This window comes from Hippocampus bargibanti, linkage group LG12 (assembly GCF_051943395.1).
Source record: "Hippocampus bargibanti isolate YZ-2025 linkage group LG12, ASM5194339v1, whole genome shotgun sequence".
Lineage (NCBI taxonomy): Eukaryota > Metazoa > Chordata > Actinopteri > Syngnathiformes > Syngnathidae > Hippocampus > Hippocampus bargibanti.
The window spans coordinates 14,564,863-14,592,692 of NC_142745.1; the positions used below are offsets into that span (position 1 = coordinate 14,564,863).

At 40.5% G+C, this 27,830-nt stretch overlaps 2 protein-coding genes across 4 annotated transcripts in view; both read left to right on the top strand.

The window, feature by feature from the left end:
- LOC148890615 (immunoglobulin-like and fibronectin type III domain-containing protein 1) overlaps positions 1–2,242 on the top strand; it is a 33,081-nt gene extending 30,839 nt beyond the window's left edge. For all 3 annotated transcript variants that reach the window (XM_089010265.1, XM_089010266.1, XM_089010267.1), the window contains 2 exons: positions 537–863; positions 1,812–2,242. In XM_089010265.1, the coding sequence (XP_088866391.1) occupies positions 537–863; positions 1,812–1,816 (332 nt within the window). In that variant the 3' untranslated portion in view covers positions 1,817–2,242. The remainder of the gene's footprint in view (positions 1–536; positions 864–1,811) is intronic.
- A 3,700-nt stretch (positions 2,243–5,942) lies between these two features.
- igfn1.4 (immunoglobulin like and fibronectin type III domain containing 1, tandem duplicate 4) lies at positions 5,943–27,829 on the top strand. The gene is made up of 23 exons (XM_089010992.1): positions 5,943–6,068; positions 10,808–10,872; positions 11,192–11,212; positions 13,119–13,241; positions 14,015–14,154; positions 15,735–15,834; positions 16,734–16,812; positions 16,893–17,085; positions 17,187–17,300; positions 18,441–18,609; positions 18,739–19,011; positions 19,085–19,270; positions 20,457–20,572; positions 22,297–22,438; positions 22,504–22,797; positions 24,501–24,803; positions 24,950–25,129; positions 25,206–25,334; positions 25,415–25,494; positions 25,570–25,762; positions 26,300–26,596; positions 27,232–27,558; positions 27,656–27,829. Exons 2-23 carry the CDS (start codon positions 10,827–10,829, stop codon positions 27,658–27,660), a joined length of 3,510 nt encoding a protein of 1,169 aa, XP_088867118.1. The 5' UTR covers positions 5,943–6,068; positions 10,808–10,826; the 3' UTR covers positions 27,661–27,829.
- Position 27,830: the final 1 nt, after the last annotated feature.

Sequence of the window (27,830 nt, forward strand, 5' to 3'; positions counted from 1 at the left end):
GCTAGCTAGCTATCGAGCTATCTATCCATCGAGCTAGCTAGCTATATCTATTAGCTATCTAGCTAATGCTGGCTACCTATCTCACTATCTATTAGGGATCTGGCTAGTGATCTAGCTAACTATCTATTAGCTCTCTATTAGTTAGCTACCTAGCTTTAATAATAATAATAATACATTACATTTTAAGCGCCTTTCAAAGCTCTCAAGGACACTTAACAGTCACAGACAAGCATAGGTACTATAATAAATAAAATATAATCACAAATACAATGCAATAAATAACATAAAATTATAAATAGAACCAAGAGAGAGAGCTACACAGAAAATGCAATTGAGTGAACGCTGGCGCGTGTGGCTGTCGCTGCTCACCCAAAGAAAAACTTATCCTGTTACTGTAAAGTGATCTTGGGAGTTTTGAAAGGCGCTTATGAATGAAATTTATTATTATTAGTATTAGTATTAGTATTAGTATTACGTTCGCAGGTTTTTGTGCAACAACAACATTTGAGATCATTCCCATCCCCGCTTGTCTTCAGAGAAGTTCACAGTCAGCATGCCACGAACCAAAACCTGCGACCTCCAGTGCCCCCCGAAGTTCCTCGTCCCGCTGAAAATGCACACCGCTCCCCAAGGATACGAATGCTACATGAGCTGCGCCTTAAAAGGGGACCCGGCACCTCACGTCACGTGGCTGCACGACAACATTAGCCTGAATACTAACACCAATTACTACATCTCCAACACTTGCGGAGTCTGCTCTTTGCTCATACTGAGGGTCGGATCCAAGGACACCGGAGAGTACAAGGTGGTCGCGGAAAACCCCATGGGGAGAGCAGAGTGCTCGACCAAGTTGACAGTTAGGGGTAAGCCTTAATCTCAAGATATTAACTCATTCACTGCCAGACAGTGTGCAAAAATCTGTCCACTCTAGTGCCTCGGGTTTTTGTCATTGTCACTTAAATTCCAGGACCCAAAACTATAATAATAATAATAATAATAATAATAATAATAATAATACATTTCACTTATTAAGTTTTAGGACTTCATAAACATCCAATACAGAGTTCGAACTCTTAGACTCTCTTCTTTCATCAGAAACAATGAGTTACAGGTAACATACGACTTACGACCAACTCTTCTTACGACCACCCGTACTTACAACCACGACCTCCAGACCCTATTTTTTTAAATTTTAATTCTACGCCTGGCACCGCAACACGCTAGCAGGCCAGCAACGTGTACGCCAATTTTGGCCAGCCAGCCAGCATCTCACAATCACTTGCACAGCAATTGACTGTGTGATGGCACCAGAGAGGGGGAGTTTGCGAGCCATTTAGGCCCCGAGTCTCTATTCAACATTTTGAATGGATTTAAACTTACGACCATTTTGACTTACGACCGTTTGGTCAGAACGGAATTTGATTGTAAGTCGGATGTTACCAGTATTTCCTAAATGATAAGGGTCTGGAGTTATATGAGATTGAAATGAGGGAAGTTGTCCAAAATACAATGAAATACATCCATATTGGTTTACATAGTGCTTTAACAACAACTGAAGCTGGAACGATGCGCTAACATGAAAAAAATTGATGCTGCCACCTTGTGGAAAAGAAAAATAACATTGCCAGAGGCCATGCCCGGAGCTTTATCGGCACCCAATCATGAAAAAAATAAAACAAATTCGGGAATGGCACTCCATATCATATTTTCAATTCACAAATAAATTTGTGAATGGAAGTGAATGAGTTAACAGGATTTGGTGACATTCAGGAAATAAGCAAAATAAATCTGTTTTTTTCATTTTGTTCCAGAGTAAAACATTCAGACAAAAAAAAAACAGAAGACGAAGCACCCATGACTGGAAAAAAACCCAATCTTAGCTGCCACTAACATGAAATGTGGTATTGAAACATGACTTTGTTCTCAGAAAACCCTTGGAAACTTGTTATATTGAATCTTGATCAGGACATAACAACTTTATTGAATTAACACCACAAAAAAACAAAACATTTTTATTTTGCCCCACCAGGAACAATTGCTTTACAAATATTCTAACAAAGATAAAGTGCATGCCTGACCTCAAACACCGTATAGAGACAATATAATCATGTTAAATGCTTTTTAATCAAATCTCACTGTCCTAAGACTGACTTGGTTGACTCCCAAAGCATTAATTATTGTTTTTAAAATTAATGTAAATAAAACTTTACAACTTGCAACAAACACTTGATGTATTTTTTTGTGAGACCAACGTTACAGGAGCATTACCGCATTATAATTAAACATACTTCCATAAATAATTAAACATACTTCCACAAAATACAGTGATACATCGACATACGAACGCTTTAGCTCACGAACTTTTTGCCTCCCGAACATTAAATTTGCGACCATATAGCCTTGGCTAACGAACTACTTTTCGGCGGACAAACCAAACCACAAAGTGCCAAAATGGCTGGCAGAATAGTTTTTCACACTTTCTTTGAGTGCTGACGTGGTTTGTTATCAGGTAGAGTACTTTTGCTATTATCTCATCTCATCTCATCTCATTTTCCGTACCGCTTATTCCTCATTAGGGTCGCGGGGGTTGCTGGAGCCTATCTCAGCTGTCTTCGGGCACGAGGCGGGGGACACCCTGAATTGGTTGCCAGCCAATCGCAGGGCACACAAAGACATACAACAGTCACTCTCACACTCACACCTAGGGACAATTTGGAGTGGTCAATCTGCCTGCCATGCATATTTTTGGAGTGTGGGAGGAAACCGGAGGACCCAGAGAAAACCCACGCGGGTCCGGGGAGAACATGCAAACTCCACACAGGGAGGCCGGACCGGGACGTGAACCGGCGACCTCTGCACTGTGAAGCCGGTGTGCTAACCACTCGACTACCGGGCCGCCACTTTTGCTATTATGAGACCGAAAAATACCCCACCACAGGCTTGCATGAAGCTGAAGAGGACACAAAAGAAAATGACGGTCGATGAGAAAGAGATCATAAAAAAAACAGAGGTCTGTGTTTGTGTGACTTAGCATCCCAGTACCACTACGCTAAATTGACCATTGCTACGTGTGGCTAAAGCTGTTTCTGTGTTGTCTAAGCAACGGTCAATAGAAGAGGTTGAAAAACTGTTGATTTGGATTAACGAAAAGCAGCTTGCAGGGGATAGTGTCATGAGGCAACTACATTGACCATCACAGAGGTAAATAAAACAACTTGATTATACTGTACAGTTTATTTCTTTCATAACAATACAATAGCACATTTATTTTACATTTTGTGTAGTTTTAAGGCTTATTTAGTAGAAAATTATGTTTTATGGGGACCTGGGAACGGATTATTCTCAGTTTTAATGGTTTCTTATGGGAAATAAAATGTTCGGTAGATGAACTTTTCGCCTTACACATACTTTTTGGGAACCAATTAAGTTTGTGAGCTGAGGTATCACAGAAGTTGGCCTACCACAAGCTTTGCCCAAGGAGTAACCCGGTGAACACACACACATTAAAGATTAAACAGCTGAACCTATTTCAACTGATGGAAATTAATTCCCTGTGCTGTCTCATCTTTACCAAAAATATGTGTTATGGCAGATTTATTGCTCCACGGTGTGTACATTTGTGCCACATTTCCTCTTCGGTAAAAATAAAAAAAAGCTATTGAAATAAGCATACAGCAATAAGCTATTTCCGTGTATTGTATTAGCTAATAACCACACTTTTCTTATGCTGCTGGGGGAAACGTTCGCTACATGCCTGCAACACCTTTGAAAAAACAATTCCCAGGGCCGTAATGCTTATCGGTGTCACGGTTTGCGAGGTGGTGATGGCGGGTGCGGATCCCAAAAAGCAGGCAGGAGTGAGTAGGAGGTTGTTTGACAAATTGTATTAAATTAAAGTCAGCAGGAACAAAATGTAAAACATCAAAATCATCTGAATGGAAAAAATACAAAGTAGCAAAAGAAGACCAAAAGTAAAAGCCCGCCAAGGTTAAACAAACACGTACACGATGCATGCTGCAACCAAGCAGCAAACAAACAATGAACCGGCACCGGATGGTCGTGCCGGGTGTCCTTTTAAGTGTCAATGATTAAACGACCAGCACCTGCGAGGCTGCAGGCAGGGCTGACGTCGCTACCCGCTGGTCGCCAATCTGATCGGGACGACCAGCACCTGGTGTAGGCGGGGCCGACAGCCCCCCCGCCCCCGTTGGTCGCCAACCAGATCATGAGAATCGGGGCATATAGGAAGATGTTTAGCGCACCAAAATTCACTTTCAATATAATTCTATTCAAACATTAACTCTTAATTTCAAGCCAAAAGTAAAGAAGAGTAAAGTGAAATTCAGATAAGCAATTCCTTAAGTTAAGAAGAACAAAGTGGAATTATTTAAAATCAACACTGTGTTAAAATATCCTGTGAGTGCCTGTAAGGTAACTCGACTAAAATTGGCGTGGCTGCGAGATCAAGGTTTCAGCCGTTTACGTTGAGATCGTGGCGCCACAGTAGCACAGCACAACTAAACACCTGTTTCGTGATTGCCCGCTCTTATGTCACTTGTGGGTCACGCCATTGTCATAAAGATATTTACGAGGCAGCGAGGTGGTAAATACCACACGGTCACACTGTCACCAACATAGCTGTCATGTGCTCGTACAACATTCGGCTATTAATTTCCCATTGGATCATTTTGCTGTTGCTATGCGAAAGCGGAATTATAAATGTTACGAAATGTATTCAGCGTTGGTCAAAGGAATAGATGCAAAGTGCTTGAGTCAGGTTTATCCACATCGTCATGAGTCTTAGAATTGAGAATAGTTTCCTCATGCTGTGTGTCTGCAAAGCCTTCTCTGCTGCCCTCAAAATAGCTGAATCACGGACTGATGTGAATTATATTTTTCCCATGAATGCTTATTAAATCATTCCAAATTGTCTTTCAGTATCCTTTAATTACTTTTCCCCAGTGACGCTGCTTTCAGACGTGTGTTTTCATATTGAAGCATTTAACCAATCACATTTCAGCCATCATTTGTTACCAGGGTCGGAAATCTAGCTGGACGCCTTCACAATCAGGTCTGTCGCCATCGGCACTCAATGTGAAAGTAACTCAAATAGATGGAAAGCTAGCAAGCTAACAGATAGCTAGATAGCTGATAGATAGCTAATAGTAGCTAATAGCTAGCTAGCTAAATAGATAGCAAATAGATCGCAAATAGATACAAAATATATAGCAAATAGATAACAAATAGGTAGCTAGGTAGGTAGCTAGCTAGATAGATGGATGGATCAGTGGATGATTGACGTACGGACGAACGAACGCACGATTGACGCACAGACGGATGATTGATGGACGGACGGATGATTGACGGATGGACAGATGATTGACGGACAGACGGATGATTGACGGACAGACGGATGATTAGATAGATGGATGGATAGTTAGATAGAACATTTTTCTAGAACAGTATTTCCCAAACTTTATTGAGTTATTTGAAAATGTTTACAACATGGGAGCACTACGAAAGGCCTAGCGATAAAATTCACGGCCCGCCACTAAACTACACAAAACGGCAAATCAAACTCCAAATTCACCAAATACGTTGACGGAATTTCACATTCATTGGGGTAGCATATGAAAAATTTCCCTTTAACTCCAGCAAAAATGAAGTTAAAATTAGAATTGTTCCGTGGTACCTTGACGATGACTTAACTAACAATGGTCAATTCAAGTAAAAAAGGTTGTTGGAAAAGTGTTGCAATATACAATAGGCCAAAATGACTCGTGGTGACATCTGCATCTCCTTAAAAATTTCACACTCCTGCTAGTAGGAGAGTGCGGTCATCGTCACATGCCGTCAGGCCTTTAGTCACCTTGTGACGATTTCAGGTCCGAAACAAAAAAAAAAAAAAATGATCGTCTTTCCTGGCAGCGACCACGTCTGACAAACGGGGGCACTTCACCGCAGAGTCACTTGTTGGACATTCCACTCGAGGACTTAATAGCTTGTGGAGGAGGGAGGCAAAACGCACACTCGGGAAGCTCTCAAGAGGACTGCAGAAGCTCAGGGGGGTAAGTTCATCCATTACACATTAGGAGTTCTTCAATCCTTTGGGTCGCCATTGCAATTGATCATTTTGCTTATATTTTTTTAAGGGGGATGTGTTTTTTAAGATAAACTTCAACCGCTCGAATGACTAATGTATCAAATTACAAGATGTAGTAGACAGGGTTTATCGCCGTTTGTGTTTGCCCAAAAGACAATAGAGGGGTGTCCCGGCATTTTATTCATTTGGATTAACAATTTGATTAGCAATTACAAATGTTATAACAGAGTTTCCCAAAGATTTTGGACCGAAGATCGACTTTTCGATCAACCAATCTCCCGCGATTGACCGTGCAATCCCAGGACTGTGTCGATATTGATTTCTTTAATCTGAGGGACAAGTGGGAAATCAAGATGTTGGAGACCTGCTGGACAAAGTGACTTTCTATATGACTTTGATGTCTGTCAAGTCGCAGAAAAAAGTTGCCAAAAGTGCCCATTGTATTAAATAAATATATTAATTTATATATAATATACGTAATTATATTATATTTATTATATTAATACGTATAATAAATATTTCATAAACAATATCCATCCATTCATTTTCCGTACCGCTTATTCCTCATTAGGGTCGCGGGGGGTGCTGGAGCCTGTCTCAGCTGTCTTCGGGCACGAGGCCGGGGACACCCTGAATTGGTTGCCAGCCAATCGCAGGGCACACAAAGACGTACAACAGTCACTCTCACACTCACACCTAGGGACAATTTAGAGTGTTAAATCTGCCTGCCATGCATGTTTTTGGAATGTGGGAGGAAACCAGAGGACCCGGAGAAAACCCATGCGGGTCCGGGGAGAACATGCAAACTCCACACAGGCAGGACGGACCGGGACGCGAACCGGCAACCTCTGCACTGTGAAGCCCGTGTGCTAACCACTTGACTACCGGGCCACCTCATAAACAATATGATATAGCAATTGTTTTGGGGGGGTTTGTATTGGATTTACATTTATCAGTCTCACAGCGGAGGAATTTACATTTCACAGCAGCAAAGTTATGAAAGGAAAGAAAGAAGTTGAAAAACAAAATACAGGAGCTGCTGTAAAGGCAGCCACTCTCGCATAGCGCCATCTTAAAGTCAAAAGAACAACAAAAAAACGAAATAACAAGTAAAATGACAACACAAAGACACAGTCATTCATTCTTAAGCACTTTCTGTACCCTTGTTGTGACATGGAGCAATTCTCGATGAAAGAGCTGAAAGTGTCCTTTTCACCAGTGGATCAGAGACTTGATGCTGGAATATGCATGTCTACTACAAGCTAATTTTGGTTGATTTTGATATAAGAGTTAATTAACATCTCAGATCCGAAAAACATTTTTTTTTCTGGCTATTTGTTGATGGGGCAGATCTTACAGCACCTGTGTCAAAGTCAAGGCCCGGGGGCTAAATCCGGCCCACGATATTATTTTATTCGGCCCACGAAAGCAAATCAAACTTGTGAAATTCCAGGATGCTTGCTAAAGTCCCGACCAAAATTTCAAATTGTCATATGTAAGCTACAATAGCAGTCATTATTCTTTGTGTTCATACATACTCTCTTCTTATTCATATTCATATCTTCCAGACAGTGGTGTTTTAAGTGTTCAATTACCTGACATTTTTCGGCGTGTAAATTAGTCATTATTCTTGACTCCAGAATTGTAAACTAGTTATTCATTAGTTTGTTGTGCATTCTGTATGTAATATATGGAATGGATGAAACATTCTAATGGTTTCCCCAAATTCATCGAGAGGAAACCGTAACTACAATGTGGCCCATGGCAAAAATGACTTTCACACCCCTAGTCTTACAGGGTTAATTTGGACAAGTGAGTACCATACATTTCAGACAATTGTGTAATAAAACTATTTTGGTCCGAATTAAAAGTCAAAGTCAGCTTTATTGTCAAATTTGCTAATATGCATGACATACAGCACAGATGAAATTACTGTCCTCTCGGACCCAGCGTGCAAGGCACTTATTATGACTTTGACAAACATAATAAACACGAAAACGGCAATTTGCCGATTTTGTTTGTGTTCTTCACAATGACTTGACAACATGCCTGGCTGCGATAATCCAGTCATGTTTAGGAGTAGAGAAAAATGTAACTACATTGAAATTCAATGCAGTATTTCCTATTTTGCCTCACGTCGAAAGCATCAATCGTGGTTCATAAAATGTCAAAAATATATGAAAGCAATAAACCAAAATACACGATCTGGCCTTTCCCCAGCTGTTGCACCTCACCCCCGCCCCTACAAAGCTTTGAACTTGATCTTAGCGACATCTTCCTTTTTGCCACTTTAATGACGCTATCCTCGGGGCCGTTAACTCCAAGAGCCAACGCTTGGCCACATTAAATGCTGAATGCGCTTGAGTTTGTCATGCTTTAAACCAAGTACACACACAAAAAAGTTCCAGTTACTTCAGTCTTTTTTCCCCAGTTACTTTCAAACTTTTACTTAGTCTCGGTACATTTACGCCACGGAAAGTGTTATGTAGTTTATATGTGTTTGTGTCTTTAGTTATCGTACGTACTTCTTATTGCAATAATAGTGTACGAGAAACCAATTCCTTGTGTGCTTCATGTCACAAAGAGGGTACTGCAAGTGCTGAAGATTGAATGACTCTCTTTGTCTTTGTGCTGTCATGTTATTTGTTATTTAGTTGTTGTTTTTTTACTTCAAGATGGCGCCGCGAGAGTGGCTGCCTTTCCAGCAGCTCCTGTATTTTGTTTTTCTACTTCTTTCTTTCCTTTCATAACTTTTCTGCTGTGAAATGGAAATTTCTCCACTGTGAGACGAAAAAAGGTACATCCAATCCATGTTAGCCTGAGAAAGATTATTCTGATTCTGATTAAATAATGTAAGTGTGCCTTATAATGTGGTATGCCTGATTTTTGGAAAAGCGTTTTCATTCATTGAAGGTGCGGACTTATAGTCCGATGCACCTTATATATGGAAAAAGTTAGAAAATATAGCATTCATTGGGCGTGCACCTTATACTCTGGTGCGCCTTACATACTGGAGAATATGGTATTCTCTCTCTCTGTCTCCCTCTATTTGTTTTTTTTTAATTCTTGACTAATAAACGGTTCAACGTGCATGTTAACTGATTGGATTCGTGCGTGTTAACTGATTGGATTCAATACCTCTATGAAGCTTTAAGGACAACCGACACCAATTTTTTTGTTTCCTAACTGACATCACAAAAACGTTTTGTAGCATCTAAAATACACAAAACACGCAGGCTGATATTTTTAGTCAAATGCAAAACACCAATAAAAATGAGTTAAAGTGTCCCAAAACTACTTCAAAATGACCTTGGGATGGCGAGTTTCAGAAGGTCCTGTCCACTTGTTCGTGACGTCACGCCAAGACGTCTTTGAATCTAGATTCAAAACAATGGCTTCTGATTCAGAGAAGATGCTTTCTTGTTACTCACCCAGTTATGAATATGATTCAAATAGTTTTGAAGAGGAAAGCATAAATGTTTGCAATCAATTAAAGAAGTACTTCCGGATCATTTTGAGGCGTCCGGACTCCAATGTAGCATCCTAGAAAATGCACAAAATGGAGCCCAAGCTTCATTGGCAATGGGCTGATTTGTCTGCTGGCAATTTGTGTCAAATAGTATCAAATAGTAGTCTTGGTGCAACACACAACGATTCACCATCACATTATTTATGTGTTTACCTTCTAATTTCGCCATCAACATGGATCAACACGAAATTTTCAGACCAAACAAAGTACCCAAAATGCATCTTATGTTGTTTCTCGGTCAGGGGCGTTCCAGACGTAATGTCACGTCAGGCATCGTCATCAACTCGAAAACAAGACTTCCTGAATATTCAGCGCGAGTCTTAAAACGTAAAATATAGCTATATGCGGTGGAATCTTTGTAAAATACGCTCAGTAGATTTCATTTGAACTGATTTTACAAATTATGGACACAACTTGTCCGCAGGCGTCGGTTGTCCTTTAAGAACCACTGCTTCAAGGTGACTAAACATTCAAATGCGCTGCCATATGAAAAGCGTCTGATCAAGTCGTCAATTATTTACAACCCCCATTAAGAAGCTGCCTGGGTGGAAAGGTCTCTGTTTTAATGGCCAAGTGATCTATCACGCGACTATTGGTTTTCTCATCCCACCTCTGATGTCAACTGCGGACATCCGTAGCTATCGTGTAGCCTGCACGCTAATTTGATGGGATGCTTCTCATATTACAGTCATAAGAACTGATGACACTAGCGAGAATGTTGGCGTTATTTCTCAAATGTGCCGTGGAAATGATGTCAAATATATTTTGAAACGATGGTACGTCATATGTCAAAAAGCTTAAAATAACACGGCGAAAGGGTGCTAACGAGGAGTTCAAAGATAAAACTGCGAGTCTGCACGTGGTAGTGTGTCGATTCACCTTGAAATACTAGCTAAGCCTCATAAGGCAGAGGAGAACTATGCTAAAATGTGTTGAGTATTTTAGCATTTTAATTCTGACCACTCACAAGTGGCAAAATTTGAAAAAGTAGGGTGGGGGAGGGGGGAAACTCCCTCCAGAAATCAGATATCTTCATCTCAGAATAAGTGGATTTGACGATACACCAAACATCACTCTTTGGTGCATCACTTTGTGTTAAATCCACAGTTTGGTTTACCTTTGGTACAGAAATGCAAAATGTGTCAATTATTACTTTCCTTTTTTCCACTCTTAAGAATCCAACAAGGATCCAAGATGTTCCGAAGATCCAAAGTCACCGATGGCACAGCCACTGGCCAAGGTAAGCAGAGAAAAATGAAATGAAGATAACCAGTTGTTTTTCCGTCTGAAGTACATCAACAACTCTTTACATTGTATTCTTAATGCATAATATCAGAGAAAATCTAAATGTTTTGTACCAATTTTATACATCCAAATTATTCAAAAAAGCTATAAGTCAACATAGGGGTTTTTAATGACTGAAAATAAAAAGTTAGGTTAGTCCTCTATAATTGTACCAACTGCCATCGAGTGATTTGGTATCATGAGCTCAGGTGAATGAGTTAATCCAATGCCACGATCCTGACATGTACTATTTGTATACTTTCCTGCCTAACCAGGGCCAGCAGCAGAGAATGAAGGTACGCATCTGAGAACTGCAGAAAACCTTGTTATATATCACCCATTTGAATACTTTTCCCTCACTTGTATTAACAGAGGCATGATCTTTTGCTATGCAACGGATGATTAATACTTTTCAGCACTGGCGAGCCATTAACAAAACCGCTATTAAATCAACACAAAAATGCTTGCTACAAATACAGTGTGCTAGCTCTGGCCAGTATGTGCTTATTAGTAGCGGTTAGTGATAACATGATTGGCTAGTGACTTGCTTATCGTGTGACGAACCAATCAGTAACTTAAATAAAACTGTATAGTGCCTCAATCTTCTAATAAATACTAGAGCAGCATGTTCTACAAAAGACAAATTCCATGTGTATTCTACATACTTGGCAATAAACATGATTCTGATCATAATTTGAGAAAACTCTGATGTTACCAGCACCTTCGAGGAGGCGCTCGGTTGACAACTTGAACTCTGATTGGTTTGAGCAACAGTTTGATCGACATCGATGAAAAGGCTTCTTCAGCCATCATCTGCACTTCTTTGAAGGTGTCGGACGTTTCGCTTCTTATCCAAGAAACTTCGTCGGCAAACTCAGTCCGACACCTTCAAAGAAGTAATGATGACGGCTGAAGAAACCTTTTCATCGATGGACCACTCATGTACGACTGAGAGCTTACACAGAAGTTTGATCGCAAAGGTGTTTCCAGGTAGATTTCGGACCCTGGCAACAAATGATGGCTGAAATGTGATTGGTTAAATGCTTACATTCGAAAACACACACCTGGAAGCAGCACAACAGGGGAAAAGCAAAAAGAAGCTGAATGACAATTTGGAATTATTTCATCAGAATTTATGGACAAAATATAATTCACATTAGTGTCGGGCAACCACTGCATTTCAGATGTTAATATGTATGTCTGGTAATACATATTGGTAGCACAAGTGGTGTTTGCCATAGGTTACATTAAATTGGACTTTTTAATACTTTGTGTATCAGAATGCATCACAGCATGCGCTTAAAGGACAACCGACGTCACTTTTTTGTTTTTTAAATGACACCAGAAAAACGTTTTACAGCATCTAAAATACCCAAAACACACAGTATGATATTTTTAGTCAAATGCAAAACACCAATTAAAAATGACTTAAAGTGTCCAAAATCTGCAAAAAATTGACCTGCGGATTGGGCATTTTCAGAAAGTCCCGCCCCCAGTTCGTGATGTCACGCCAAGACGTCTTGCATTGCTAGTGAATCAAAACAATGGCTTCAGATTCGGAGAATATGCTTTCTTGTTACACATCCAGTGATGAATATGAAGAGGAAAGCATACATGTTTGCAATCGATTTAAAGAATTTATTTGTGCCATTTTGAGGCAACATTGGGGGAAAATCTCTCACCCAAAAAAGAGGCACAAAATGGCGACATCCTGTGGCCACCTCCGTTTACACAGGCTGATAAATTCCTTATAAGGCGCTTGGACGCCCTGTTCTGGCCTACTGGCGGCTTTGGGTGCAACACGAGGTCCCCAGACCAAACAAGTACAGCAAAATACATTGACGTGATGGAAGGACTGCTACAATGTGTCTTTTTTACGGTAAAGGGCGGTCCTTTAGTCACGTCACGTACGGACTCGTCACCAACTCAAAAACAAGACTTCCTGAATATTCAGCGCGAGTCTTAAAACGTAAAATATAGCTATATGCGGTGGAATCTTTGTAAAATACGCTCAGTAGAAGTCATTTAAAGCCATTTTACAAATTATGGACACAACTTCTCCGGAGACGTCGGTTGTCCTTTAAATATGCTCCTGATTTGATTAAGCATGACAATATATTTTTTTTTGGTTGGAGATATCAGCCTTCAAATGTGATCATTTCCGCGGATAAAACATACATGTTTTTTCCAATGGTGTCTTAGTGGGCATCCGGAAAAAATCCCGTGTTCCAGGGGTGATGATTACGCAGTTCATTGAGACGCTACCAGAGGGGAAGAGCCATCCTGATTTCACTCGCAAGCCAATCGCTTTGACTATTCAAGAAGGTAAGCATACTGCACTGTACCAAAGACTTATTCAATAAACATTAACCCTCCTGTGGTCTTCGGGTCAAAATGACCCGATACTGCGTTAAAAATGCCCCCAAAACACCAAATTATTATGAACACTAAATTATATATTTTTGATGAACTGTTGTTCATAAAATGTACTTTTTTCATATTTTTGTCTTGTATTATTCTAAATTATTTATTGGAGGGGAAAACAATGAAAGTTTCATAATTGAAATGCAAAAAAACTCATTTTCGCATAAATGTATCCTTTTCTGAACCCATACAAATACAAATATTGGGGTGAAGGACAAGTTATTTCTTCCAGAAAAATTACAATTTGTGAATAAATTCAATTCAGCTGTTTATTTGGGGGGGACTGAAGATGGGTCATTTTGACCCATAGCACACGGGGTGTGTACAGAATATAAGGACAACAGGAGTGTTAAACCCACCTATTTAAAATTGCATTTTCTGTGTAGCTCTCTCTCTTGTTTCTATTTATAATTGTATTTTATTTATTGCATTCTATTTGTGATTGTATTTTATTTATTAAAGTACCTATGCTCTGTGACTGTGAAGTGTCCTTGAGAGCCTTGAAAGGCATTTAAATTATAATTTATTATTATTATTATTATTTATTAAACATGATTCAACGTTTATTTCACAGAGTAAATAGTGACTGTAAAGAGTTTTGAACGGCGCTTATAAATAAAATGTATCATGATTATTAATCACAATCACCTTACATGCACGTTTGCATTCTGCAGGGAAATTTGCTTTCTTTAAAGCTATCGTCACCGGAGATCCCAACCCGACCGTGGCATGGAGCAGAAACAATGGAGATGTGTCAGATACTTCAAAATATCAATGCAAATATGACGCCAACAGCAATGAACATACGTTTGAGGCAAGTGAAGCAAACAGGGCAAACTGCCATTCACACTCCCATTCACACCTATGGACAAATTAGAATGCTATGCATGTACGTATTTTGGAAATCTGAAAGGAAAACGTAATCCCTAGACAAAACAAATGCAGTTACGGGGAAAAAAAATCTAAAACCCACATGGGAATACCAGAATCCAGATTCTAGTCAATGACCTTTGAGATTGGATCCTACTGGAGCCCCAGCACCCTGGCCACTACCTTTTCCAGCGACTCTCCTCAGGCAGGCGCTACCGATCTGTGCGCACCAAATCCAACAGACATTTAAACAGCTTCTTCCCCCAAGTCGCCATTACCTCTCTAAACCGTAACCCAAATACAGTGATACCTTGGTTTACCATCCCCTTGGTTTACAAACTTTTCGGTTCACATACGTTAAATTTATGAAAATTTTACCTTGGCATACGAACTATTTTTCGGGATACACACGGAGCTGCCACATTGAGCGATGACTCGTTTGCGAACGAGCCCGTTCTACTAGAATATTTGTGTTTTATTTTGGTCCTCCATTCCCCGCCCCCAGTCGTCGGTTAAAGCCACTGATTGGTCAAGAATGCAGCAGTGAGGGTGGGGGGGGGGTTTACAGACAGAGAGAGTGAAGCCATTCTCCAAAAAAGAAAATGGCTGCCGACATTTTTTTGTTCCCTATTCCCCGCCTCCAGTCTTCGGTTCAAGCCACGTGATTGGTCAAAAACGCCGCAGCGAGGGGAGGCGGTTTGAACATGAAAGAGACAGGCAGACGACAGAGACAGAGTGACAAAATGGATAGAAAACAGTGATATTTGGACTCGTTTCAACTTTGATAGTTCAAAGGCAGAGTGTAGACTGCAAGGTTAAAATTCCCAGCAATCAGGCTCCACGCACAAGCCATCTTTACATCTTGATGTAAAAAGCTATCAACCCAGCTAAACATAACACAATTGATGAGGAACAAGGTAAAATTATAAAAAAACAAGAAGGCCTCGTTACTCATCAAGTGAAACCGGTTACTCCATTCCATCAAGCCATCAACGACCATCACAAAGGTAAATAAAACAACTTTATTATTTAGTACATTTTATTTCTTTAATTGTAATACCATAACACATTTATTATACATAAAATAAGGTATATTTTGTATAGTTTTAAGGCTTAGAAAATTAGAAAGTAAAGAATTATGTTTTATGGGGACCTGGGAACGGATTATTCTCATTTTAATGGTTTCCCACACACTTTTCACCTTACACACTCTGTCTGGGAACCAATTAAGTTCGTAAGCCAAGGAATCACTGTATAACTGGATAGTGCCTCTTTGCAATTTTTCTTATGATGATAGTAGTGCAGGGTGTTCTACCAGAGATAAATTCCTTCTGTGTTCTACATACTTGGCTGATAAAGAAGATTCTGATTCTGATTCACGATGCTTCGCAGTCATTTCCTGTGCCTTCCTTTGAATGATGAATTTGGTCCCTTCCATTTCAACAAATATGCTTTTATATTGACAGAAATAATGTGAAATTCATGAGGTCGCTAATCCATATTATTATATTCTGAATATTCCAGATGGCAAATGTCACAGCGGCTCAAGCGGACACATACAAATGTTTTGCCACCAATGAATTCGGACAAGCTATGGTGACCGTTGTCCTGAATGTTATTGAAGGTAAGTTTGTTCTATTGTCAAGGATTACAAAATCTGAATAGAAAGTGTCAGATCTTTCTTTGTTCTCAGCTATGATTAACTAATTCACTGCCATTCACGTATTTATTCGGGAATTGAAAATATGACGTTGAGCGCCATTCCCGAATTAGTTCAGGTTTTGTTTTTTTCTTGCTTGGGTGCCGATGAAGCGCTGGTAAGACATCTGGGACTGTTTTATTCCCCTTCCACAAGGGGCAGCATTTCATTTTTTTCCATTTTAGCACTTTGTTCCAGCTTCAGCAGTTGTATTTTGGACAGCCACCCTCATTTCAAGCTTATACTCCAGACAGATATAATTTAGGAATTAATCATTTTTTTCTGATGAAAGAGGAGAGTCTAAAGTTTTGTTTAAAGGAATTGAAAATATGACGTAGAGCGGCATTCCCAAATTTGCTAGTTTTTTCTTCGTGGTGTGCCGATAAAGTGGTGGTCAGACCTCTGGCAATGTTTTTTCAGTTCCACAAGGGGCCAGCACTACCCTGTTTTCCATGTTAGCGCTTTGTTCCAGCTTCAGCTGTTGCTAAAGTGCTATATAAACCAATATGTATCTATTGCATTGTATTTTGGACAACTGCCCTCATATCAAGCTCATATAACTCCAGACACATATAATTTAGGAATTAATTATTTCTTTCCTTACGAAAGAAGAGAGTGTAAAGTTTCTTATACTGCATTGAATGTTTATGTAGTCCTAAAACTCAATATTCTGTAGGTCATGGAATTTGAGTGACAATGACAAAAACCCTGGCACTGGAGTGGACGCATTTTTGCACATGCCTGACAGTGAATGAGTTAACTTCAGAAAATGCAGTCAAAATATTCTATTTTCAAAATAAACCAATGGGATTTATGTTTCTCAGTTGGCTACAAAAAGAATAAACCCCAGCAAAACGCAACAAAACCCATCAGCGGTGGTTTTAAGAATATCCTGCGAAAAAGGCAAGTTGTCCTTTGTCATCCTCATCCTGGCGTTCTCTCAAAGCCATCTGAACAAAACCACACCTGCCTCTTCTCTTTAGTAAAGTACGTCCAAAATCGGAGCAAACGGAGAAAAAAGAAGGCGAGTTGGATCCTAAGCTTTGCGAGCTGCTACTTAGCGCTGATAAGAAAGACTATGAGAGAATCTGCGCAGAGTACGGAGTGACGGATTTTCGCTGGATGCTGAAGAAACTCAATGAAATGAAGAAGGAGAGAGAAGTGGAACAAGCTCAGGTTCCACTATTTGTTTTAATCATTATCCAGGACACAACTTTTCAGACATTTTTTTCATGTCCATTTGTTTAATTTGCATTTCTCTTGTCTTTTGAACACAGTTTGTAAAAAATATAGCCAACCTGAAGCCTATTCGGGTGAATGCGGACGGTACGGCATCCTTTGAGATTGACATGGACCTCATTGAGCAGAGCAGCTCAATATATCTTTATAAGGTCAGGTGAAACCAAGGCTACGCTGTACGTACGTCTGTGTAGGGCTCTCAGTTGTACACGAGTGATCCATCGAAGAAACGCTTTCTTCAGCCGTCTTCAGCCTCTTTCTTTTAATTTGTCGGATGTTTCGCTCCTCATCCGAAAAGCTTCATCAGCGAACTAAAGTTGTGTTGGTGACTTTGGCCCTATATATATATCCCTAATGCCAGACCTCTGCTCTGATAAATTGGGGGAACAGTAGAGTACTCCCTGAACCCAATCTAATTACCTCCACTGTTCTGTCACTGGTTCTGATTGCCTCATTCACTTGGGTATCACCTCATTAGCATGACTAATCCTACGTGGTAACGACATAAGATGTCTGTTGTAAGCATGTTCTAAATTAAACCTCTCTGAAGCCAATCTGATTACCTTTATCTGATTTCAAATTTCCCAATTGTGGAACGAATAAAGGTTTTCTGATTCTGATTCTGATTGCCACTAATGGTCTATACGTGGCCTCATAATCTCTTTTATCAGTTCATTAGCATGACCTAGCCTACGTGGTAACGACCTACAAAGTCTGTTGTAAGCACGGTCTAAATTGAACCTCCCTGAAGCCAATCTGATTACTACTATTATTCAATCCCGGGCACTGGTTTCACCTCATTAGCATGACTATGCTTACGTGGTAACGATTTAGTGGTCTGTTGTTAGCAGGGTCTAAATTAAACCTTAAACCACGATGGTGATTTCATATAGGGTTTTCTGTTTTACAAAAATGGCTTCTTTTACTCCTGTTTCCAACCATCTATTGTCTTTAGCTAAGATTTTAACCACACTGTCATCAAATGAGTGGTTGCTAGCTTTTAGGTGCAGATGTACTGCAAATTGAGGCCCGCTAGCATTGTCCCTGCGATGTTGATAAAGTTTTTTTTTTTTTTTAACATTTGTTTAGTATCCCCAATGAATGTGAAGGCTACGCTAGTTACATTCTCATGAAAGATCACGGATTCACAGTGTATTCAAAAACAGTCACAAGACGATGTCGTATGGATCAGACTGTTCAGAGAATTTTTTTCAAGTCGATTTTTTTGTTTCAAGTCCTTTCCGCTTCGGTGTGTTTTCTCAAAATTGTTCCCCCGCTTAATTTCTCCTCAGGATGGTGAAATGATTCCCTACACAAAAGAACTGGGAGACACAATGAAGCACAGTCTGAGGAAAGTAGGGCGAAAGTATATTTTCAGCATGAGAGATCTTAGGCCAGAAGATGGTGGATTCTACCAGTTGGACGTCGAAAACGTCAATATATTTTCCACAGATTTTAAAAGTAAGTTAGCAAAGTACTTTGTCGCCATTTTAAATCTTCACAGGCATTCATTTTGATCTTTATTCCTCTATATGAAGCTTTGTAGCGGTCTGTCTTTGTTGAGGTGATTTGACCTTCTTTGTATTTCAGTCCCCATGGTTGATTTCTTGGTGAAAATCCAGGAAGTGAACGCGATGGAGAGAGAAGACGCCGTTTTCGAATGCGTCCTTTCAATTCCCCTCGCCAGGATTTCGTGGTTTGGCAAGAATATGCCCTTGGAACAAGGAGATAAATATGACATTGAGGTTTCAGAGGACAAACTCATTCATAGGCTTGTTGTCAAAGACTGTATGGTTGTGGATAAAGGCATTTATTCTGTCACTGCCGGAATAAAATCATGCAGCGCGTGGCTCGTGGTTGAAGGTATGTTTCCAAATTCACGTTAAGATGGTCATCAAGTTTCACCCTCGCACTTAAACGCAACCTTCTCTCATAGCGGATAAAGATGCAGATCAGGGTAAGAAGTCGGTAAGAAAGACAACAAAGGCTGGTGGATCTGGTATGGACCTGAAGAAAGTGGCTCAGGAGCAGCAAGCAAAGTTAAACATTCAGAAAGAGGAAATTAAAGAACAAATCAAAGCTAAAGAAGAAGCGGCACCCCCGCCGGAAATGCCCAAACCAAGTAAGAATGCCGAACACAACATTGTAGGAAAATTTAGAATAGAGCGCTTTTACAACAGCTGAAGCCGGAACAAAGTGCTTAACATAGACAGCTATCATATATAGTGATACCTCGGCTTACGGACTTAATTGGTTCCCAGAAAGTGCGTGTAAGGTGAAAAGTTCATCTGCCTAACATTTATTTCCCATAATAAAACATTAAAAATGAGAATAAACCGTTGCCCCCATAAAACATAATTTTCTACTGAATAAGCCTTAAAACTACACAAAATCTACTTTTATGTATTATAAATATGCTATTATATTGTAATTAAAGAAATAAACTGTACTATGTACTAAAGTCGTTTTATTTGACCTTTGTGATGGTCGTTGATGTAGTTGCCTCTTGATGATATCCGAGTGAACTTGCGGTGCTTGCGATAAAACCCTCACTCACAATGTCCCCTGCTAGCTGTTTTTCATTAATCCAAATCAACAGAAGTTTTTCAACCTCTTCTATTGCCTGAGACCGTTGCTTAGAAAACACAGACACATCCTGAGCCACACATAGCAATGGTCGACTTAGCGTACTGGTACTGGGACGCTAAGTCACACAAAGGCACACATCGTTTGTGTTTTTCGATGATCTCCTTCTTCTGATCGACCGTAATTTTCTTTTGTGTCCTTTTCGGCTTAACACTAGCCTGTGGTGGGGTCTTTTATAAAGCAAAAGTACTACACTCGATAGCAAACCACGTCTGCACTCAAAGGGGGTGTGGAAAACTAGCCCGCCAGCCACCGTGGCGCTGTTCGACCGTGTGGTTTGGTGTTCATCCGCCGAAAACTAGTCCGCCAGCCACTGTGGCGCTGTGTGGTGTGGTTTGGTTCATTTGCCGAAAACTAGTTTGTATGCCAAGATGATATTTTCGCGAATTTAATGTTCGAAAGCCGAAATGTTCGTAAGATAAAGCGTTCGTAAGCCGAGGTATCACTGTACAGGAAATAAAGCAGTCACAAAGATAGTAGAAAGCAGCAGGGAGGGAAACCAAGATTTATAAAAAGTAACAATAGGAATCATTTGACAACATACATATGCACTTGCATTATCTGCGCCAGGGAAAACATTACAGTACAAAATAAATATTAATAATAATAATTCAGACATACCAACCAGAAATAGACACTTATGACTCTGTTGTTTTTTTCAGATCCCGCGATTACTTGTGGACTTTCCGATATTTACTGCCAACATGGGAAATCGGCTGAACTGAAAGTCGTCATGAACGTGGACTGCGACGGGACCTGGTTCAAAAATGGAGAGCCAGTAAATGATTTATTTACATTTCTTTTTTAGAAAGTGGAATTAAAGAATGAACAAACGCTTATGTCGTCAAGCTTCCACACTTTTCATTGGTTAATAAGAACCACAGTTCGAGTCAGGACTTTAGGAAATAGAGTTCAGTAGGGATGGCAAAGCTGTCACAGGGAAAGAGTCACAATACTGTTACTGCAGAGACTCACTTTGTATACGTGGGCACAGTGTAACTGTTTAGATCTCTTTGACAAACAGTTTTTTTAAGTCTGTACACAGTTTCTAAAGAAGTTCATACGAGTGCTTCATAAATATATAACCTTGTGCTTGTGAAGTTCGGCTCCTTGTGGAAATTCATGGTTGATATTCACGTGGAGTGAACAACAAAAGTGGCACAGAAGATTTGAAGCCTTGAAAAGTTCCAAGAACGCCTACACATATAAGGATTGACATTATGTTAATCAAAAACTGTTAAAATATTCTCTGCTCATTTTCAAGTTTTCATTTTGGTGTGTATTTTCATACTCCCATTTTAACTCATTCAGTGTCAGATAAAAATGTGTTCACTCCACTGCCAGGGTTTTTGTCATTGTCACTCGAATTCCAGGACCCACGGAATATTGAGTTTTAGGATTACATAAATATTCAGTACAGCGTAAGAAACCTTAGACTCTCTTCTTTCATCCGAAAAAAAAGTTAATTCCTAAATGATATGGGTTTGGAGGTATATGAGCTTGAAATAATTGAAATAAATACAATGCAATACATACATATTGGTTTATATAGCGCTTTAGCAACCTTTGAATAATAATAATAATAATAATAACAGTAATAATAAATTTTATTTACAAGTGCCTTTCTAAACACCCAAGGACACTTTACAATAAAAACAATACATAAAACTATAAAACCATGAATATAACAATAAATAATAAAACAGCAGAATAAACTAGACCATGAAAGCAAGTTTAAACAGGTGGGTTTTGAGGTGAGATTTGAAAGTAGGAAGGGAGCCAATATTACGGATGTTAGGTGGAAGTGAGTTCCAGAGTTTGGGAGCACGGTGGCTGAAAGCTCTGCACCCCATCGTGGTGAGACGGGCAGAGGGCAAACAGAGGTGGAGGGAGGATGAGGATTTGAGGGCCCGAGAGGGAACAGAGATTTGAAGTAGGTCAGACAGATAGGCGGGTCAAGGTTATGGATGGCTTTAAATGTAAACAGAAGTATCTTGAAATCAATACGAAGTATAACAGGGAGCCAGTGGAGCTGCTGGAGGACAAGAGTGATGTTTTGAAAGGAGGGGCTTTTAGTGATGATTCGGGCTGAGGAATTTTGGACTAATTGTAATTTATGGAGAACTTTTTGATTGACCGCGAAAAGAAGCGGGAACAAAGCGCTAGTATGGGAAAAAAAATGGAAATGATGCCCCTTGTGGAAGGGAAAAAACATTGCCAGGGCTCTGACCGGCGCTTTATTGGCACCGAAGCATGAAAGAACAAAACCCGAACAAATTCGGGGATGGCACACTACGTAAGTGCATGCGCGTGAGATTGATGCATTTTTTAATGTTGACAAATATGCACGCCATGTGTCAAAGCGTCTTATACTGTCCTCACATTGCGATGTGTCTCAAGGATTGAAACACATTGAGCAATACGATTGGTTATTGTCTTCCCGTTTATATTTTGGATAGCCACAATCACAATTTAACATTCTTTTCGCCAATGATTTCCTAGATAAGGGCCGGTGCTGGAATCAGCATAGTCAAAGACTCCACCTCTCATGTGCTGACTTTTAAAAACTGCCATGATGCTGATTCTGGAGTGTACCGCTTCGTATCAGGGGATCAGAGTACGCAAGCAAAGGTCATCGTTGGAGGTAACATCCACTTGAAACGTTCCAAGCGTTAATTCCCAGACTTAATTACACTTTGTTCATCGTAGACGTCCCGGAATTTGACCCGGATGACCTTCACAAGTTCTGCAAGCCATTGACAGTGAGCGTGGGCCAGAACGCCACTTTCAAAATGCCCTTTACCCCCCAGGAGGCTTTGATTGTCAACTGGTGTAAGAATGGCTCCGAGGTCAAAGATGGAGGAGGAGTCAAGATTGTGAGGGAGCCCAATCACAGCCGGTTGCTCTTTAGGGACTGCCTGCGGGAAGACACAGGGGAAATTCAAATACAGCTTAAAAGTCCTTTCGGGACCGCAGAGGCTACCTCTCATCTTTTTGTTCTTGGTAAGACAAGTCATCATTCAAACTAAAGATGGGAAAAACATGTGTGAATTGAGATAAAGTCATAACCATCGTCGAAGTTGGCCGTCTGATTGGTGAATTTCAGATTTTTACCACACACGGTTATGAGGACCACCTTGTTTTGTTATGATCCAATCAGTCTGTAAGAGTTTCCCGGCAGACTAGCGACATTTACTAGTGGAAGAAGAAGACCTCAACAGTGAAACCATTCAAATCATGTCTCTCGATTGTTCTTCACATCAGAATCAGAATCATCTTTATTGGTCAAGTACGTAGAACACGCAAGGAATTTGTCTCCGGTAGAACACGCTGCACTAGTATCACCATAAGAAAAATTGAGGCACTATACAATTCTATTTGTGTTACTGTTTTGAGAGTGAAAGGACAACCGACGCCTCCCGACAAATGTTGTCCATAATTTGTAAAATCACTTCAAATGACTTCTACTGAGCGTATTTTACAAAGATTCCACCGCGTATAGCTATATTTTACGTTTTAAGACTCAAGCTGAAGATTCAGGAAGTCTTGTTTTTGAGTTGGTGACGATTCTGTACGTGACGTCGCTGAAGGAACGCCCCTGACAGAAAAAAACACACATTGTAGCAGTCCTTCCATCACGTCAATGTATTTTGCTGTACTTGTTTGGTCTGAAAACCTCGTGTTGGTGACGACACCTACCGTGACGTCACGTCTGGAACGCCCCTGACCGAGAAAGCGACACACAATGCCTTTTGGGTACTTTGTTTGGTCTGAAAACTGTGTTGATGGTGAAATTAGAAGGAAAACACATAAATAACGCGATGGTGAAAAGTGTGTTCCACCAAGACTACTATTTGATACTAGTTGAAACAAATTCCCAGCAGACAAATCAGCCCATTTCCAACGGAGCTTGGGCGCCATCTTGTGCATTTTCGGGGACGCTACATTGCAGTCCTGACGGCTCGAATTGATACGCAAGTACTTCTTTACTTGATTGCAAACATTTATGCTTTCCTCTTCAGAACTATTTGAATCATACTCATAACTCGATGAGTAACAAGAAAGCATCTTCTCCAAATCTGAAGTCTCTGAAGCTATTGTTTTGATTCTCGAGCAGGGCAGTTTGTGACGGTGTATCCTGGCATGACGTCACGAACAAGGGGGCGAGACTTTCTGAATCTTGCCATGTCTGAGCTCATTTTGTGGTAGTTTTGGGACACTTTAAGTCATTTTTATTGGTGTTTTGCATTTGACAAAAAATATCAGCCTGCGTGTTTTGGGTATTTTAGATGCTATAAAACGTTTTTCTGATGTCAGTTAGGAAACAAAAAAATGCTTGTCGGTTGTCCTTTAATGGTGACTGGGGAAGAAGCTGTTTAAAAGGCTGCCGGATTTGGTAGTGTGGATCGGTAGCGCTTGCCCGTGGGGAGTAGTTGGAAAAGGTGGTGGACAGGGTGCAGAGGGTCCAGTGTTTGGATTCTTGAAGAGTGCAAGTCCTTGAGAGTGGCTAGGGCAGGACCAATGATTCCATAATTAGCTTCCTCACTTCTTCGAATTTCTGTAACAAAACGAATAACTTATTCAGTCTAAGGTAGAATAAAAAATTAGCACTTCTAAGAATTGCATAGTGTGCGCCAGGCTCAATGAGAAATAACAATGAATGGGGTAAAGATGAAACCCACAGCAAATGTTCTTTTTCCGCACAGATCGTCCGGGTCCGCCCGAGGGTCCGGTGGAGACTCTTGACACCACCTCGTCTCTCATTGTGATCCAATGGCGACCCCCCAAAGATGACGGCGGATGCCCCGTCACCAACTACGTCATCGAGCGCCAGCAGGCGGGCCACAGTCTATGGACCAAACTTGGTCACGTCTCCGGTGACAAGACGAGCTTTAGGGACAGGAACGTGAACCATGGAAAGAAGTACAGCTATCGAATCTATGCAGAGAACTCGGAAGGCCTTGGCGACTCCCTGGAAACCGCTGATAGCATTATGGCTGGGGTCATGAGTGAGCAACCGTGAAAGAAGTATCATTAAGCAATCCCCTTAGGCTCCCTGAATATATTTATATTTTTATTAAATCTCCTGCAGTCAGTGACTAGATGGCATCCAATTATTCTCTGTAACAATGTTAGTAATTTCTTCTTTCTTCAGTACTTTCTGGACCACCCGGTTCCCCTCAAGTGGTCAGTGCCTCAAAGACCTGTATCACACTGTCATGGACCCCTCCCGAAGATGACAGGGGAGTGCCCATCATCGGATATCAAATAGAGAAACGGAGGAAGGACACAAATCAGTGGATTTCCTTGAACGCGGTCAATGAACCGATTGAAGGTTAGTCACGGAGACGCAAACGTCCCGTACGGCGGAGTCAGTTATGACAGCCGCATTGTTTTTATCGTCACTGCAGACCTCACGTATACAGTTAAAGATGTCACTGAAGGAGCAGAATACGAGTTCAGGGTTCTTGCAATTAATGAGTCTGGAGCCGGAGATCCGAGCCCCCCGTCCGCAATCGTGTGTGCAAAGAATCCCAACAGTACGCTGTTTATCTCTGCTTCTGTAAATATATAATCAGTGTTAATTTGGGTCAGTGATGTTTTTGTCATGCCATCGCAGTGAGGCCTTATTTCAAAGACCCGGAGGACTTCATTGTTGTCAGAGCAGGAAATTCAGTACGTGTAAACCTTCTTTACGAGGTTGGTATGACCACACACGCAGTTACGATGAGATTCTTCAAAGACACTTCACAATCAATCTGATACTGTACCCAGGCTGAACCCCCACCGGAGATCACATGGTTAAAGGATGACGAAGAATTACCCCCATGGATAAAAATCATCAATTCTGAGGGAATGTCCCAACTTGTTATCCCCTCATCGAAACGCTCTGACTCCGCCATCTACACGATCATTGCCAAAAACTCAGTTGGCCAGGCTTCCTTTGACGTTGAGGTTCGAGTCACAGGTACAATAAATGGCTCTCTTATTGAAGTGTCAAATTAAGAGCAACTAGTGAGACTGGATATTTCTTTAAGGTCACATCTACTTGTTGTATTAGATTAACTCATTCACTGCCAAAAATGTGTCATCTCCAGTGCCAGGGTTTTTGTTATTGTCACTTGAATTCTAGGACCAACAGAATATTGAGGTTTAGGACTACATAAACATTCAATGCAGCGTAAGAAACCTTAGACTCTCTTCTTTGATCAGAAAAAAATAGTTACTTCCTAAATTATATGGGTCTGGAGTTATCTGAGCTTGAAATGAGGGTGGCTGACCAAAATACAATGCAATACAGTACATATTAGTTTATATAGCGCTTTAATAACAGCTGACTTTGTAACAAAGCGCTAACATGGAAAAAAGGGAAATGTTGGCCCCTTGTGGAAAGGCCAAAGAAACATTGCCAGAAGCAATTGCCAGCGCTTTATCTGCACCCAAGCATGAAAAAAAAATAAAACCTGAACAAATTCAGGAATTTCTTTATTTTTTTGGTAACCAGATGAACCAAAGAGTCCAGGTCCAGTCGAACTGGAGCAAACAGTCCATGGCAAAGTCCAGATAACATGGGCTCCATCTCCAGACCAGGAGCTTGATGACAGACTTTACTACACGGTAGCTCAACGCGACTCCAACACCAGGATGTGGAAAACTGTTGCGGACCGCCTCTTCACAAATACACACACAGTGAGCAACATTCAACCAGGTCTTGAATATCATTTCCGGATCTTCGCCAAGAACGATGTGGGGCTGTCGGAGCCTTCGCAGTCACCAACATGGGGGATGAATAGCAACAGAGGTTTGTGACAAAGAACTGCTCTTCCCAAGAATGTTAACTCATTCACTGGCAGACGATGTGCAAAAATGTGTCCACTCCAGTGCCAGGTTTTCATTTTTAATCAAATTGCAGGACCCGCATGAAGGTTGAGTTTTAGGACTACATAAACATCCAGTGCAGCGTAAAAACCTTCAACTCTTATTTCATTGTAAACAAGAGTTAATTTCTAAATGATATGTGTCTGGAGTTATATGAGCTTGAAATGAGGGCGGCTGTACAAAATAGGATACTGTACATACATTTTGATTTATTCATATAGCTCTTTAACAACAGCGAAAGCTGGGACAAAGCGCTAACATGGAAAAAAGGGGTCCTGCTGTCCCCTTATGGAAGGGAAAAAACATTGCCAGAGGTCTGGCGAGCGCTGTATCGGGACCCAAGCAAGAAAAAACAAAATTTGAGAATGTCGTTCTACGTCATATTTTCAATTCCCGAATACATTTGTGAATAGCAGTGAATGAGATAGCATTGTTGAAGTTAATTAATCAAAGGCTGAAATTTGAAAGACGCTAACAATCATCACGTTAAAAACATAAATCCAAGTCAAAGTCATGTTATAGTTTTAAATTCATTGTTCATTTGATTCCCTCATCAAGTCCCAATCACGCACACCGGAATCAACTCGACGCATCTCAGCTTTGAGAGGCCCCCATCCATCTTGGTCCCTTTGAAGCTTCACGCACCACCAAAAGGTTACCAGGTCTACATGACCTGTGCCGTCAGAGGATTCCCGATGCCCACCGTGACCTGGTTCCTCAATAACCAATGTATTAACTCGGACAGCAACTACTATATCACCAACTCCTTCGGAGTATGCTGCATGTATATTCTCCGAGTGAGGCCGAAGGACAGTGGAGAATACAAAGTGGTTGCAATCAATTCATTTGGCAAGGCTGAGTGCGCCACGAAACTCATTGTTAGAGGTTTGTTACATTTCAATTTGAATATACTGTCCTTTTTTTGTTGGTTTATTCTATATGGCTGTTCATCTTATTCCCTTCTCTTTCGCTTTCTCCACAGAATGAATCATCTCGGACATATTTGAGAATGAAGGAGAAAAAAAAGCAGTAACGGCGAAAGAAAAGTTAACATAGTCTTCTTACATAATTCAGATTCTTATTTATTTGAAATGCTACAAAGGATCAACAAATGTTTTTAAAAAAATCATGACTGCAATAAATCAGCAAAATTGAAC